General features: G+C 43.4%; 1 protein-coding gene across 1 annotated transcript in view; it reads left to right on the forward strand.

Moving 5' to 3' along the window:
- APLN (apelin) overlaps positions 1-17,201 on the forward strand; it is a 39,783-nt gene extending 22,582 nt beyond the window's left edge. The window contains exons 2-3 of the mRNA XM_086918812.1: positions 6,373-6,544; positions 15,181-17,201. Of these exons, the coding sequence (XP_086774938.1) occupies positions 6,373-6,539 (167 nt within the window). The 3' untranslated portion in view covers positions 6,540-6,544; positions 15,181-17,201. The remainder of the gene's footprint in view (positions 1-6,372; positions 6,545-15,180) is intronic.
- The last annotated feature ends 808 nt before the right edge of the window (positions 17,202-18,009 follow it).

An 18,009-nucleotide genomic window follows, 5' to 3' on the forward strand; every position in this document is an offset into this window, starting at 1 on the left:
AAACCGGTGTAGAGGCAGGAAGTGCCTGTTCAGTTTCATGAGACCTGCCTGCACAACGCAAGGAGCTGAGGAACATTTTCCCTGCATGACCTAAGACAGAACCCAGCAGGCAACAATAAAGCATGGAAAGGGAGCAGACTTTTCAGCAAATATCCAGATAGTAACTTGTCTCGTGGCACGCACAGGAGGTACGGAGGATCTCAGGCCAGACATATATCCCTCCATCGATATAGCATCTCTTTCCACCTCTTGACTCCTGCAGATTGGGATGCATGCCAGCGCAGAACATGTTGAGTCAGATGAGCACAGGTACAGCATTGCTTTATAAACCAGAACTATCCCAACGTTGGGCGAGCAGGGGCAGTGTCACTCACTCTTTGGGACATCGGCTATACCATCCCTCACACCCAGTCTTCCTCTTTATTTTCTGATGTTGTTCTTTCTTATTTCACACTGTCCAAATTAAGATAGAAAAGTATGATCTACCTTTAATATGAAAAAATATATATGTTAGGTAGCTTCTCGCAGGAACTTTCTGGCACATCCTGTTGACTATGCACTGGTCTCTTTATGTACTTTATCCATCTCCATGCACTAGATAGCTCTATGCAACATCATCTTCACTGTCATAACCGATTACTCCCATAGAGTCTCATCATCTAACTTTGAAGCGCCAAAAAGTGATACTCCTATCCACTTCCAAATGACTAATTTCACTAATTTCACTGATTTCAGAAGTATGAAAGGTAAAGGGGATCTGAATGGGAATGTGTCGGATTACACCAAGTGGCGTACTGTCCCTTTAAATAATGCACATTTCTGCAGGGAAAGGCCAGCGGTATGGCTGTGCATTAACTGGCAGTAGTCTAGAGATGCCCAACAGATTGCTGCTCATTAAACTACACTGAAAATAATGTCAACAGATTGATTGCTTCTTATTAAGCTACATTGAAGATAGTACCAGCAGATGGCCAATTATTAAACTAAACTTGAAATAATTAACCCTGTTTGATATATATCTTGAATCTGTTGGCAAGGTTTTAAGAAATCTGGACTTCGTTATCATCAATATGTGGTTGATACACAAATCTACGTGAAGATTTCATCCTCTGAAGATATCTGTCATCTCTGCTCCAACCTTGAATAGGATCAGAAATGAATGTCTATCTACCATTTAAAAACTTAATCCAATGAAAACTATATTTCTATTAAACTCCCCCCCAAGCCTGTAACTGCACTATCCAAGAGTGCCTTCTCTCCCCTGAACTGGAATCTGGCCACTGTGGAGAATGCCAAATTATTGGGCTTTATCCTTAATAACAATCTGGACCTTCGGGGGCAATTCTCATCTACGTTCAAAAGCACACACCGCCATCTAAGACTGCTCTGGGGCCTCGGGCAGTTCATTCATGAGCATGATTTGAAACCTGTGGTCCAGGCACTGGCTCTTTTCAGAATTGATAATGGTAACTCACTCCTAGGCATGGGCGGAAAATCCGTTTCGCTCGCGGATTTTGCGGATTTTCGGGAAATTCGCAATCCGCGAGATTCGCGAATCTCCCGCAAAATCCGCAAATCCGCGAGCAGCGGATTTTGCTCGCACTGCTCGCACTGTTCGCGTGAGTTCGCGGCTTCCCAGTACAACTTCGCGCCCCGCGAATAAGTGCAAAATTGCAGAAATACGATCTAATCAAAACTGAAACTACTTACCAGGTTCAAAAGTTCAGGCTCATCATTAGTAGCCATTTCCTGTAGTGCTTGCTGAGGGGCCCCTCCAGAGTTCAGTTGCCAGTTGCAACTATTATGTGACCCTGCTCTAAACCTCAGAATAGTTACACATATGCCACAAAGGTCCTAAATTACAGCTAAGGGAGACAAGCAGGAGCCAGGCTGGCAGTTCAAATCCATTAATCAGCCCCTAATTCATTATTGTCAGTTGGGGCAGGGCAGGTGTTGTAACTAATTTTGCAACAATGAAAGCACTTAGCAAGTGCAAAAGTTCACTAATCAGGAAGCACTAAGGAAGCAGGTGCCAGCTAAAAAAATATTCTGTGACACATTAATCAGCCCCAAATTAATTCAGGTCACTTGAGGCAGGGAAGGTGTGCTTGCGTTGCCACAATAATGTACACTGACTGGACAACCAGAGGGTGCTGTGATGAAACAGAGGGTGGCATGGGTGGGCCAGAGGGTGGCATGAGTAGTCAGAGAGTGGCAGTGGTGACAGAGAGTGGCAGTGATGAAGAAGAGTGTCCCAAACAGGCTGGACACGTAGAAACAACAAGTTCGCGAAACTTGTGACCCGACAGGTAAGTTCGCAAATTGCGAAATTGTAAAAACCCTCGCGAACTGGTAGAAACACGGGCGAACACAAAAAAAAAAATCCGCAAATTCGCAGGAATTCGCGGATTTTGCGGATTGCGAGTTCGCAAATCCGCAAAATTCGCGAACGCGAGATCCGCAAAATTCGCCCATGCTTACTCACTCCTCTCTGGTGTTCGTACGCCAACCTAGCTCCTCTGAGAGCAGTGCTGCACGCTGCTGCACGTGTTGTGATAGGTCACTCAACCACTTCTCTCCTATTCTCTGCTCTCTGCATGGCTCCCCATCTATACGAGAGCCCAATTTAAGACTCCACACATTGCTAATAAGTCCTCCACGACTCCACTATCTCCTTCCTTGTTGGAAGCTGAACAACTGTCAGGCGCAACAAGGATTAGAAACGCTGAGTCCCTCCCCAAACCTCTCTGACTTCTAGGGAAGAATACTGCACACGGCAGGGTTTCCCAGGTAGTGCAGCAAGGTTTGGGAACTCCCTCCCATCAGGCCTTTGCACAGCCTCTTGTCTGCTCACATTCATGAGGGAACTCAAGATCCTCCTTTTTGAGAGACACTGTGACTAAAGTAAGGATTGTTGCCCATCTCCAATGTTGACTTGACCAATCTGTCCCATTACGAAATATTTGTTCTCTCTGTCATCGTGTTTTTTCCTGCAGATTTACCGTGATGGTTAGCTAACTACTTCTTATCCCGTGATATCTCTGATGGTATGACCCGTTTGTTCATTATTTTCCTTGTGCTAATTGTTTCTTTTTATGTTTGATACCCAGAACCTACCTCATGCTCTCTTGTGACGCGCTCTCATGCCCTTGGGCCAAGCCTGCGCTGAATAAAAGATGCAATAAATAGAAACAAACTAGAAGCACAAGTAATTAAAATCTGATACTGCGCTATGGGGAAGGTGAGAAAAGGAGGAAGGAACACTTGTGTGTGCAGGAAGCAATTGTTCAGTCCAATAGTTCCTGTTAGGAAAGTAGTTCGGAAATCTGGCAATCATTGTGGGCTCTTAACCATCCAATTCTTTTTTGTTTTTCCTGATTACAACACAAATATTACAAGGCTCTCCAAGACACATGGACTCGCCCTGCACCATCAAATACTACTGTGCCTTTCTAGACTGGTGTTTTACAGCTCACATTTAGGAGCAGGGCCACCGGAATTATGAGGCACGGGAGGGCCAAATTATGTGGCATGGTTGAGTAAATTATTAAATTGTTAACACTGTCTGGGCATTAGTCGCACCTCATTAGTACTACTTCAACACCCAAATACAATAATAAGGTACAGAATGGTGACCAATCAACCTTTGCAAATGGCCTTCCACTGCATGGCAACACGTGTCAATGCATTCTTAGTAACTTTTGAACCGTTAAAGCTAGAAACACTTTTTTTGTTAAAATCTGCAGGTTATGTAGCAGATGTTGGATTATGTGGCAAATGCAGCAAATCTATAATTATCTGAAAATCGCCACGGCTGCACAATCGCATAACTCCGGTGGCCCTGCTCAGGAAGCAGACCTTTGTGCGTAATGCAATAGAGAGGACAGCCTTCAGATACTTGTAAAGTAATCCTTGCATAATTGCTCATTGTCTGCTAAAGTTATTAACTGAGGTTGTGCCTTTCTACGATTGGGGGAACTCTTTTCCCTACTGGCTGACGAGTGAGGTTATCAGCTAATGGGACGCATTGCTTGCAAGGCTCTGACAGACGGGGTGATAGAACTACTTCAGTGTTCATTATCCAGAGACCACGGCCAATGGAATTATGCAGCAAGGAATGACTACTTTAAGAGGCAGGGTCGACTAAAGAAAATAAAATAAGGCAGAATAATAATGCACATTCTGCGGCAAGATTATTTCGCTAATTTGAAATTTTGACTCAAATTAACCCTGGCTGGGCAAAAGTTTCACCTCAACAGGACCAGTTTAACAGTGCACTACATCATCCACCAACAAAATGGTGACCAATTAATTGTCGCAAACTGTTTGAAATAGCAGGGCACAACTTTAGTGCTTTTTTCTAGTAGCCTTTGATGCATTGGTTCTACCAGCAAACTTCTTCTTTGTTGAAATCGCTAATTATATACAACAGATGATTGATTTGTGGCTAGTTTGGTAAATTCCATTTTACATGGAAAACGCCACACCTGCAGAGTAGCCGAATGCCAGTGGACCTTACTGAGGGGCATGACATTATTATTAGTATTGGTGTGGGCATGAGATGTGATCTGGAAGCTCATCAATAAACTGGAGTCCAGTGGATGACCTTGACCTTCCTCGAGGTCCTTTCCCACACTGTGATCCGCTGTGCCATCCCTGCAAGGTGGTCTGGATTTCAACTTGCAAGACAAGCAGCGCTGAAACGTGTCATGATAATTTAATGATGTTAATGAAGGTGTCTCTTAATGCTCACTTGTAACTGAGAAATGGTCACTTGCCCAATCTTTAGAAGGATATCTGGTTGGCCGCAGTGTGAGTCGAGAACTGGAGGGGCTAAACTTTGTATTACATCTCACCCCTATGGAATGCACGAGCAGGCTTGTCTTTCACTGCAGGCAGAGCTGGAAAAGAACCGGGCAGAAGCCAGGGAGACAGGAGGAGGCTCTGCTTGGCAGCGATGGGGAGAAATTGAGATGTTACTGGGTCACATCTGCTGTTTCAACATTCCGCCAAATGCCTTGTGGGTTCGTGGCGTGCACCCGTCAATTATTTAATATGAGCGAGGGAAAGGGAGTCGGATTGCCTCACGGAAGCATTAGACTTGCCATAGCTATTCTTTAGGCCTGTTTTCAGCCTGTATACGTGAAAGTTTAAGCGGATATTGCTGGCCGATATTCCCCATCCGGGTATTTCTAAAGTATATTGAGATGCAGAAATCGCAGGATGGACCAACCTTCCATTTTGGTTATGTGAAAATTGTCATGTTAATTGACTTGCTATATGGTTTGTGAATAAAGAGCTAGAGACACTGCTTGTACTTGAGTTTCAAAGCAAGGATGTGTAGGATAGCAACAAAAATGCTAGTCATTGACTAATAGCAAACGCTTTCTTTGCTGGCCTTGCAGAGGTGCGGAAGTGAAGATGGCCGTACCTGAAGCTAAGGGGTACTTAAATAAGAGGACGTAACGGGTCTTAGGCACTGGCCTTGAAAATTATGATTAAAATTTAGTTGTCAGCAGCATGCATTCTTTGTACAAAAAAGAAAGAATAAGCACAAAAGAATGCAGTTTATTGTGTATATGACAGGTAGTTTGAAGTAATCAAGCAGCCAACAGAGAAGAAAAGTTCAAAGTTGAGTGTTGGTGAAAGATGACCAGAAACCTCAAATGAGGTGTATCCTATGGTGATTAGATCTGACATCCTGAGAGTGGAACTCATTAGGATGATAATAAAAAGGGATTACGAAGTGTTAGTTTTAGTACTTTTGGAATGTGATCTGGATGTCTCCAAATTAATTTTATTGCAAATCATTGGAAACACTTAATACTATGAGTTTGGAGGTTCAGTGAAGTAAAACATCTGCTGCAGAGATCTGTATGTGACCCCAGATTTAGAGGTTTGAATCCTGGTGGATCAACTCAATCTTACATTCTTCTGAGGTTTATACAATGACTGCCATTGAGTTGTGTAAAAGTATCTATCTGGTAGCTGTCAAAAGCATCAAAGTACCCACTGGGGCTAAAGTGCACTGTACAACTATATTATGTTAAGTGAGGTGTAAATCTCAGATAGTTCAGGCACCTTTTAATATGCTTCAGGGGAAATATGAGAGTAATGCAAATGTTGTTCAAAATTCAACATTAGCTAAGCCAGGCCCAATCTTTGATGTTCGGCTTTACCCTCAATATTTTCATGAATGCACTTTGGCAAACGTTGAGGTTATGAGCCTATGTTCAGGTGCGGAAAAACACACAATATGGACAGAATCAATATATTTTTGTGGGGTCACATGTATCAAAACCTTTCAAACAGAATGTTGGAGAAGTAGACCTCCTTGTCTCTTTGCACTAACACAGACTGTTCTATCCACAGCTCCACTGGCGGAAGCCTCCAATGGAAAGGAACCAGAGGAAGATAATATTAGAAACCTGGTAAACCCAAAGGGAGTGCGAAATGGAATGCCACACCGGCAAGGAAACTGGAGGAAGTATCGTCGACAAAGACCACGCCTCTCCCACAAAGGGCCAATGCCTTTCTAATGCAGGTACTGCTTATACAAATTTTTTAAACTCCTCATCTGTTTAATCATCCTTATAATTCACGATACCTAGCACCCTTCCTCGTCTCCAATGCTCTTTTCCCAAATCTAGAGCATACCCTCAGTGGTAGTTCTGTATTTGTAGATCTATTGGTAATTTTCCCATCTCACTAAAATGCGAATAGGTAAAAGCATATGGTATATTTTCCACATCTTTAGCAATTCACAAACAATTGAGAAGTACTCTAAAGAAAATACTATATATATATATATATATATATATATATATATATATATATATATATATATATATATATATATATATATCGTATTTATTATTGTCCATTTTTAAACAGAACATACACTGACAAGGTTTAGGCCAATAACGCCACAGCTGTGCCATTCCTAACCACATCATTAGCAGGTAAATTAAAAAAAGGATCACAAACATAATATTTTTATCACTTGTACCTTCTTGATGTAGTCATAAGAAGAGAATGGCACCGAATATGAGAAAAGGCTTTGGAAATGTTTTTGAATATACACAAAGTTATCATTTTGAAGTTATTCATCAAATTTGAAATGCTTCTTACCTTAAGAACTGCGTTGTAACATCTCTTTCCTCGCCCCCAGCTAAAGTTTACCATGCAGGGAAACCTGCACTTCTGGCAGATTTTGCCCCGTTTTAAACTCAATCGATCTGCAGAGATTATTGTGCAAATCATGATCTGATATTTCGGAAGCAGATGCAAATTTGGCAGGATGATATTAACTTACAAGCATACAAAATTGTAAACAGCCTCCTCCAGTTGCATTTTGTTTAATAGAGAACTGTTTCATAGGCTACATCTTGGACCACCTGCTAAGAATTTAGTATGAAGCGGAGTTGAAATACTGTTCATTCATGTAGAAGCAAGATTTGATAAATCGCCTCTTAACAGTGGTTCCGCTCCTTAAAAAAGCAGTGCCCTGAAGATCTTTAAACAAAGGAAAGCTGGCCAGTCCCACTGAGAACAATAAAGAAGAACTGAGCATATAAGGTGACAGGCCCAAAGGGACAAAGAGGAAGGCTTTCCCATCAATCCTCAACACCGCTTTGAATCAGGTTATGAGAACCATGTGCTACTGTTCACCATGTCGAAGTAACCGCCATGCCCATGTGTGCAATAAGGTAATGGAGTGTTCCCCTATGACAGGAGTTCTGGTGAAGAAACCTATGTGTTGACTAGTTTGCGGCAGGCCTTGATGTGCGGAAAAAGTGCACAAGTTGCATGAAAGCAAAAACCAAAGAAAAGTGAGACTTCAGATATCTCTCTAAAAAGGTAGACAAGAAAGAGGCTTCAGATACAGCTTAAAACCTGGATATTCGATAAGTAAACCCCCCCCCCCCTTCCTCAAGCGCCGTGAGACCCTCTGGGTATGTAGTGCGCTATATAAATTCTGACTTGACTTGACTTGACAGGGATCCACATGTGCAAGTGTTTTAAAATGACTGTATGAGAGCAGAACATCTCTATATGAAAGACCCTGTTTCCCCCCGGTTTTAGGGAGGTTGCCAGGAGAACAATATTCTGGGAGGGTAGTACACAATATTGACAACTCTAGATTGTTAGGAACCATACCCCTTGGGATCTTAAACTCAAGGCAAAAGGATGCAGCAGGACTGTGCGCCCCGGCCATGTTTTCTGTTGTTGTCTGTGTGCTTTTGTGGAATGGCAGCAGCACCTGTTGATTAGAAGTAACACTATCTTCTTCAAGTCTTTATAAGGATCCTCATTCTACTTGATATTTTGTTTGTGAAACATATCCATTTCATTACTCCATATCTAACTGTAAAAGTTAATATATGCTATTAAATAAAAGCAAAATCTCTCTGCAAAAATTCAATTTCCTAAAACAGAACGCATTTTTTGCTGTTTATTGATTCAATGTCTGGTGTACAAAACGATGGAATGCTGAACAAGGCAAACAGTCACAAAGATCTGGGTTTAATCCATCGCTCTTTTGCTCACCACACCATCCCAGTTTGGACCCACCATATGCAAATCAGTCTTTATACTTTTCCCATGGGAACAGCCCAGTACAAACTGCCAAGTCAGGTCCTCTCTGGACATGAAACAAGCATCCTGGGACCTGTTTCGGGGCATCACCCCACATCAGCTGTGCTAGCTTGAATTCAGTGGCGCATTGAGAACATGACCAATGTCTGCGCACACCATTCCCACTTAGGGCGACAAAAGCAAAAGGAATAAATGATGGACGGAATGCTGAATAATGTAAACATTCACCCCCAGTCACAAAGATCTAGCTTTAATCCATCGTTCTTTTGCTCACCACATCACCCCAGTTTGGACCCAGCCTTTTATCAATGTCTGATGAATACTCAAAGAAGTCCATGCAGGAAATAATGAATGAAGTCAGTTTTTGGATTCATCCCTGCAATGCAACAGAATATATCCTTTTTGAGAAAGAGTGCAGAATTATCCTAGTCTTATCATAGAGGAGCATGCACTTCCTGATCCACAGGATACTTTCTTCTCTATTCACTCTCAACTGAATGTGCCAGAAGCAGGGAGGGACGACTCCTTCCATGCCGTCACTTTTGCTCCTGCGGGTGCTTTGTGAAGTGTTGGTATGTTGAGGCGCATTGCAGAAGCCAATCGGAGGGTGCAGCTATTAACTCATTTGATTAGTATATGTGTAGGTATTCAGTTTCTCCTCAGTGAACAGCTCTGTGTGTCTTCCTACAGAGTGCATCGGTAGCCTGTGAAGAGCGAGCAGAGTCATGGAGAAGTGATCTCTTGCCATCAGATGATGCAAAGGTCTGGTTCCGGACCTTGAACTCAGTGGAGTCTTTTAATTGGAATTTCAGATGCCAAAACAGTGCCTATTAAAATAGTTCAGTTCGGACAGTACCCTGGAAACTGTTGCTTCAACTATTTGTGGGAAAGGCCAATCAGGGGGACACTTGTATTAAACCTTATAATCAACAAGCATTGGAAATGCAATAGGTCTCGCAGTAGTAAAGTTTGAGCTATAGGTGTTATTTATTTTTTTGTTTTTTATTTATGTGTTGTTTTTTCTAAATAGTTAATTTAATAAATAAATGTGACACCTATAGCATTTGGAATGCAACATGTTTAGTATTTACGTGACTTAGATGGCAGCTATTGTCGTTAGGCCACATCTCTAGAGAGCAGGAGAGTGCAGCAGGGGAGAGAAGCATAGCACTGCAATAGGTGTTGCATTAGGAAAGTTTGAGCTATTGGTATTGTAAAGGGCACTTTTTTATTAATGTGCTTGTTTTTAAAATTGCGAAAATAATTGCTTTGTTATTTACAATGCCAATAGTTTTATGTTTCGCAAATGTGACACCTATTGTAACACAATATGTGTTGTAGCACTGAGTGGTGTGAGGGTGAGTGGTGTGAGGGTGAGTGGTGTGAGGGTGAGTGGTGTGAGGGTGAGTGGTGTGAGGGTGAGTGGTGTGAGGGTGAGGGGTGTGAGGGTGAGGGGTGTGAGGGTGAGGGGTGTGAGGGTGAGGGGTGTGAGGGTGAGGGGTGTGAGGGTGAGGGGGGTGAGGGTGAGGGGGGTGAAGGGGGTGAGGGGGGTGAGGGGGTGAGGGTGTGTGAGGGGGTGAGGGAGAGTGAGGGTGAGCGGGTGTGAGAGGGTCAGTGAGGGGGTGTGTGATAGCGTGAGTGAGGGGGCGTGTGAGAGGGTGTGTGAGGGTGAATGAGGGGGGATGAGGGGGGTGAGGGGGGTGAGGGGGGTGAGGGTGGGGTGTTGAGGGAGTGAGTGTGAGGGTGTGAGGGGTGAGGGTGTGAGGGGTGAGGGTGTGAGGGGTGAGTGTTAGGGGGTGACTGTTAGGCGGGTGTGAGTGTTAGGGGGTGTGAGCGTTAGGGGGTGTGAGCGTTAGGGTGGGTGAGGGTGAGTGAGGGCCGCTATCTGATAGAATAGTTTGCCGATTATCACTTGGCCAAAGAACAAAAAGAGGCTGGCCAGCATCATAGTTCTCAATTTAGTAAAACAAAAAATGAAAAAACGGCCGCCATTTTAAATTGGTAAACGGACATCAGAGTCTTGATAAGGAACCAGGAGAAGTGGTGTTTACATAAGCCATGTGTAAAAGTAAAACATGTGAAGAGCATATAAGAAATAGTGAAGATCAAGAGTAGGAGGAGGAGAGTAGGGGAGGCACGGCCTAGCGGCCGTGCAATCAAGAGGTGAGGGGGCGGGAGAGTAGGCAAGGCAGGCGGCTGGGGGCATGTGCACGCGCTTTTAAGCTCAATGCGCATGCGCATTGAGCTTAAAAGTCACGGGCACTGCAAGGAATCGCCACGATTCCTTGCAAGTTGGACAAAGAGTGGATAAGCCCCCATAGTCTCGCTTGCTCGATGCGCATCGACAGGCGAGACCTAAAAAGGGTACAAATAAAAACATAGAAAAGTCAGGCAAACTAAAGGCTGAACACAAGGCGGGTGATGTGAAGGAGTAAAAAGGCACCTGATAGAGCGTGGAGACCCTATAATACTGTGAAAGCATGTTTATAGTGACATCAGAAAAAACAGAAGTCTAACCCAAAGTGCTTTGTGTGATATCGGATTGTGTCAAGGTCTCTGCAGATAAAAGTCGGACTATGTACAATTGCCACGATATCTGAAAATTCTGGTGAAATTTCCAGTGTTCAGGCTCACCCTAAGAGAAGACGAAATATGCATGCAAATGTGCAGTGAACTGTTGCGTCATATAATAGCTAACGCTTGCGAGGTACAAGAATCCCAACACGAGAGAAGAATGACATATGCTCTAAATGCACGAGATCAGAAACACGATTATTGAGCCGCTGATTGAGGAGGGGGGGAAGGGGGGAGGGGGGGGGGGGGGGGAGAATCACCATAAGAGAAGACAAAAAAGGCAAAGACAAAAGCAGTGTAAAAATGCGAAACCGAACAACGACTCAGAGGTGCTCAGTGGCAATGCATAATAATTGTCCGTGTCCGGTGACCGACTTAAAACAGAAGTGGGCAAATGCAGCGGTACATGTGAGGTAAACATGCCGCGACATATTACACGTGGTAAGACTGAGGAAAGGCCTCAGATATTTGCAACTGTTGGAGAGTAGTCCCGGTATGGCTGTAGGCTCTGGAAATGTATAGTGAAATAATGGCCCAAAGACTAGTCACAGCAGGATGTCAATGAAAAAAGCACAAGTAATACAGTCAATGTTGTATCCCATTAACGAAACATTTCACTTGAGGCTGTGCGAGAGAATTTTAAAAGACACTTGCCTGGTACGAATTGGCATCAAACAATGTCGAGAGTATGACAGGTAAAAAAATAGAAAAAGAGACGAGATATTGAGACATGGGGGAGTCCGAGGGAGGGAAAGAAAAAGAAAGGGGAACTAGTCCCGCTCGTACCAGGGAGATGTCGTGAAAATTACCTGTGTAAAACTTGTATCGGAAGAGAAATCTGGGGGAGGACGTGAAGAAGCCGGTGTGCAAGAACAGAAACGAGGGAAATGGAAGGCAGAGAAGTGCTCTTACCGTAGTAACTGTGAAAAATCCAAACCGGCTGCGAGGGTAGAAAAGGGCGGCTGGAGGATGCGTATACCGGTTCCAGCATGAGGTCCAGGCTGCGGGAATCTGGAAGACAGGGGTTGGCATGGGTGTCAGAGCACACAGACTGATGTGTACGGCGTTACTGCATGGCGGCCAGGGGTACGTGGCTTACCAGTGATCAAGACACTGAAAGTAGTCCGAGTGGTGTGCAGCTCGAGGTAGCAGATAAGCCGGTGTGCAAGAACAGAAACGAGGGAAATGGAAGGCAGAGAAGTGCTCTTACCGTAGTAACGGTGAAAAATCCAAACCGGCTGCGAGGGTAGAAAAGGGCGGCTGGAGGATGAGTATACCGGTTCCAGCATGAGGTCCAGGCTGCGGGAATCTGGAAGACAGGGGTTGGCATGGGTGTCAGAGCACACAGACTGATGTGTACGGCGTTACTGCATGGCGGCCAGGGGTACGTGGCTTACCAGTGATCAAGACACTGAAAGTAGTCCGAGTGGTGTGCAGCTCGAGGTAGCAGATAAGCCGGTGTGCAAGAACAGAAACGAGGGAAATGGAAGGCAGAGAAGTGCTCTTACCGTAGTAACGGTGAAAAATCCAAACCGGCTGCGAGGGTAGAAAAGGGCGGCTGGAGGATGAGTATACCGGTTCCAGCATGAGGTCCAGGCTGCGGGAATCTGGAAGACAGGGGTTGGCATGGGTGTCAGAGCACACAGACTGATGTGTACGGCGGTACTGCATGGCGGCCAGGGGTACGTGGCTTACCAGTGATCAAGACACTGAAAGTAGTCCGAGTGGTGTGCAGCTCGAGGTAGCAGATAAGCCGGTGTGCAAGAACAGAAACGAGGGAAATGGAAGGCAGAGAAGTGCTCTTACCGTAGTAACGGTGAAAAATCCAAACCGGCTGCGAGGGTAGAAAAGGGCGGCTGGAGGATGAGTATACCGGTTCCAGCATGAGGTCCAGGCTGCGGGAATCTGGAAGACAGGGGTTGGCATGGGTGTCAGAGCACACAGACTGATGTGTACGGCGTTACTGCATGGCGGCCAGGGGTACACACGGCGGGAAGGGGAGGGGGCGGAGCGGGTAAACAAAGACGGACGTGCACGCGCACGCGATTTTAAGGTCAATGCGCATGTGCATAAGCTCAATGCGCATGCGCATTGACCTTAAAAGTCACGGGCACTGCAAGGAATCGCCACGATTCCTTGCAGTGTGGATAAAGAGTGGATAAGTCGCAATACTCTCGCTTGCTCGATGCGCATGCGCATCGACAGGCGAGACCTAAAAATATGCTTTCATAGGATAGTTGATTTTGGGTTTGAATGATAAATTTGAGTGTAACTATAACATATTATTTTAAAAAGGAGTTAATTTGGATGAAGGCTAAGTAACCAAGTTAGTTGTGAAATAGCTGTGCATTAACTAGGAGAATTAGTTCTGTCTTCACTTTTTAGCATGAGATGGTTTTATAACACTGAGCACTCTAACTCTTAACTTTCTTCATGCGGATGGAGTCCTTGAGAGGATTTGTATTTATTCTGAGAGTGCATTACATGTAATACACAAAATTACAGAGGATAGCACAAATGACTGGACACCTTTCGGTGTGTGTTGATGAAGAAGGGTATTAGTGTAAAGCTGTATGGAATTCAACAATCAGCTTGCTGCCTTCGATTGGACACATTGTTGTAAGACCTTTTGAGATCTTTTTGACAGGAGCACGGATGTTCAGCCGCGGGACTGATTGTAGACTCCAGTGCTTTGAGGAAGTCAATTAGGATAGAGTTATGTTTCCAGAGGAAATTAGTTAATGTTGGTCGTTTTGAGTGATCTGTGGGACAACCTTAACAGGGATAGACATTCAAATGCATTAGTAATACATTAGCGATCCATTGTTCAAATGAGTTAAGGTTTTGAGAAAGGGATGCCTTCTAGAGACTCTATCTGGATCACCTACTCCTCACCTAAGACTGATAATGGCATACCAATATATTTGCAAGAATTCCTAATCATCAGGATTTGTTCTATTTTAGGTACTATTGAATTAGCCGATGCTGGAGATAATTGGTCACGCCAGCTGAGAACGAATATCGATTTGAGCTGGTTGCACATCTGAGTGAAATAGACTGTCTATCTCCTGTTAGCCTCTGTTGGCCTAAGTACTACACTGCCTTTCGGGCATCCATATCTTGACACCCGAGAGAGGTTCCACTTGGACATGTAAATTAATCTGGGAGAAAAGCTACGCTGATAGAAGCTTCCTTGATGTGCAGCGCTATAGGACTGTGGAAAACAAATAAGTGACCATGGCGCTGTGAATGTTTTAATAGCATGGTAGCCCCAGGACCAAGGATGCACCAACAGCATGAAGGTAGTGAGAGGATGGCTCTATAGGCTATGCACAATATTTATCCACTTGCTTCAACGATATCAGCCTAGATGAACTCCAACAGTGACATAAAGGACTGGTCTAAGGGTAGTAGGCAGGTCTCATCAAGCAGTGATAAGGAGAGACATCATTCTCTAGTAAACACTTCAGGATAAGTAACCATCTAGATAAATAAAACCGTGGTTACTACCTTGGTATCCCAGGTGGCATCATAGATAACTCAGGGTTCACTTTGTGCATCAAATGTTGTTGATAATGTGATTGAAGGCACTTTGGCAAAAGCTACTGCATTCTGGAAGATTTTCTTTCTAATGTGTGGTTTTCCTAGACAGACATATAATTTAGATTGATAATGTGGACCTCTCACTTTAGCTCATTAATGCAGAAAGGTTTTTTAGGACATCTACAGGGCATGCATTGCTCTTGTCATGTTTAATCAACCTAAACTAGATTTGAACTTTAGATGATCAAGTTTCCTTAGCTAAACCATACTCTTAATCTTAGTGAAGTAGCTAGATCGAGTTCTGCTATAATGAAACCTAACCTTTGCTCTTTGTTTCTTATATATTCACGCAGTGCTTGTTGTTAAATACCAGCATGACTTTTCTAAACTTTGTTGAGATTTATTTAGATGTTATATTAATTGCAATGCACAGTACTAATAACATGCTTCTCCTCTTGTCTACAGCTGCCCTGCAACAGAAGAGATCCCAGTCATCTCCTGTGTCTGCTTGTCTGTATTGGAGCAGTGAGGAATCTTTGACTAGCTAAGAGAAATCGTAATTGCCTTGTACCAGCCGCTGATGAATCTTCTCTAGAAGATATATACCAGACTTTTCTTCAAAGACCTTCCTCTGTCGTCATGAATTAAAGGACTGTTGCACCTTTTACAGTCGCTTTGATGGAGACAGCTTTGACTGTATGTGGACCTATGTGGACGAGCAACAAGTTCTTTGTTTCCATGATTCTTTTTGGTTCACTTCTTGAATCATCTGCTGGGAAATGTTACTGCACTTTGCCCTTCTGTCAAGAACCCTGTCTAACTTATACTTCCTCTCGCCATCCCCTCATAACCTGCAAGTGTGGCAGGGCATTATATTGTATATAGTTCAATATTACCTAGAGTCTTCTTAGAGTATATGTAAGTACCATATCGGTGTGATTGATAAATGTACTCACCTGGGATGTCAATGGAGGTGAGCTATTATCCATTTCTCAAATAATGTCCTCAAGACAACCCAGAAACATTGCTATTCATCTGTTGGAGAATTTGTCCATAATGTCATATTTCTCTAAAGGTTTCTGCAGATCTGTTGGGGAAAATAGGAACTCCTAAATGATTATGATGAAATGTGTAATCTTGTATGTGTATGTATGTAGCAGACCTTCACCTAAGCAATCCTGGCCTCCTTCTCCAAGAACAAACCCTCAATTGCATCAGTGAGGGAACGAAGAACCGCGAGAGCATGATGATGTTTCCATTTTCTAAAATCACAAAGGAAGAGGTAAAACGTCAGAGCCATTCTCCATCTTGACCAAAAGCAGTTCTCATTTCCAAATCTACTGTATTATTTATACTGTTAGACTTAAGCACAAAGCAGTTACAGTAGCTGCAGCAACAGTTGTCCAATTTCCCTGCAGAACTGTCCTTTACTTACTGGACAATATTGGAGACTGATGGTGGGAATCCTGAGCTTTAGATCTTCACACATGGGACAAAGTCATGCGAATTTTGTTAATGCTCAGCCTATGAGATTTTAATGAAGTATGGTGCTGTTTTCTTTGAGAAAATAGAAAAATTGTTCCAAGGCAATAATGAGTGTAAAGTAGCCCATCTTGCTTCTCCAAATATTCAGCAGCCATCTGGTAACTTCATATTGCAGATTGATGGCGTGCTCGTGTTTCGTGCCTGTGTATTCTGTACTGTGATACAATGGACTTGTGCAGTACCATGAAATATGTCATGAAATGTGATGTTGCAAACAAAATAAAAGGAAAAGTATTGCATGGGAGGCAGGACATCCTCATGAGAGCAGTAGGAATACTCTCTATTAAATCCAACACATAGCACTTGACTATTAATGCCAGATGAACCGAGTGAACTGCACCCACTCTTAAGAAATAACAATGACATCTGTGCTGTGGTGTTAATCCAATAGAAAGCCTGCATATGTTCCATTTACTGCAGGCAGGGAAACAATTCCAAAGTTGCACAAAACATGAAGCTCGCAGGGCCTGAAGTTGTGGCATGGAATTGGAAAGTTGGGAGGGGACAGTGGTCTGTTAGTTGCCACACAAAAGTATCCTATAATACCCTACCTCAGAAATGAGGTACAGTTCCTCACAGTCTGTACTCAAACTCTCATGTCCAGTTGGAGACCGAAACCCAAAGAGAGGACAAGATGACTGAAACTATCCCAGTATCAGAGGACCTTTTCTGTTGTGCTCCTGCCCTACAGGAAAATGGTGATCTCCAGTTAGGTTCTGTTGGCTGTCCTGTGTGATTCAGTATTAATGAGTGGATACTTTTGAAAAGCACTTTAAGTCAAATGGAGGAATATACCTCCTCAGACTTGTAACCGTCAAAATTCGAACCCTTAAAAGATATGTACAGCATTGTTATGACCTCCAACCGCACTCGTCCCCTTGATCGAACCATTGCATTATGTATGTATATATACTTGAAAATAAAATTATTTTTGTTAAAAATTGATAGCTCAATTTTATTTATTTTGGAGGGTTCACACCCCAAGGATTTGTAATCTTTAACCTTGTTTAGATAACTTGCCGTAACTATGGGAACGGCCTTCTGTTGCCTTAAATTCCCGACTGATAAAGTGAATGATTATGTCTTACAAGTTACATGAGATCTACAACCTGGGTCTCTTCTGGAGGGTTACAGATGGGGCGGTACAGTGAGTTACAAAGCAAACGCGGGTGGTAATCCTGCAAACAATGCAGAGCGGTCCCTCTCAAGGATGAAGAAGGAATGGAAATGCAGTTGAATATCTCTGCCATGTGTGATAGCTCATATAAAGAGCTTTTAGAAGAACTTCTCTCTTGTTTCCAAATAAACTGAAATTGTATTATCATGTTTTGCTTGATTTTATGAAGATGTGGTATTCAGTGATGTTTTTTACATGTTTATGTGTAGGTATTGTGGCCAATATGTTTACGGCCTGTTAATATGAAGTCATAAATGCACACAGGAATTTTGAAGACATTTTTCCCCATTGGTTTGCAAGATGGCAGGGCTTTATAGCTGATATAGATATTCCCGCAGAATAAATGCTCATTGGTGCTACAACTATAGAAGACCGGCACAGTTAATGTTGCCCAAGTATCAGCAAAATAGTTAAATCCTTTGGGGCGAACTCCTCAATACCACAACAACATGAAGAAACATTGGACTCTAATACCAGTATTCATTCTGGACTGATCAATTGCTCGAGGACCTGATTCTGTAACCAAGGAAGAGGTGGGAAAAGTGACGAGCTGGGTGGAGACTGCAGCCAAA

The sequence above is a fragment of the Lissotriton vulgaris genome, chromosome 4_1 (genome assembly GCF_964263255.1).
Source record: "Lissotriton vulgaris chromosome 4_1, aLisVul1.2, whole genome shotgun sequence".
Classification (NCBI taxonomy): Eukaryota; Metazoa; Chordata; class Amphibia; order Caudata; family Salamandridae; genus Lissotriton; species Lissotriton vulgaris.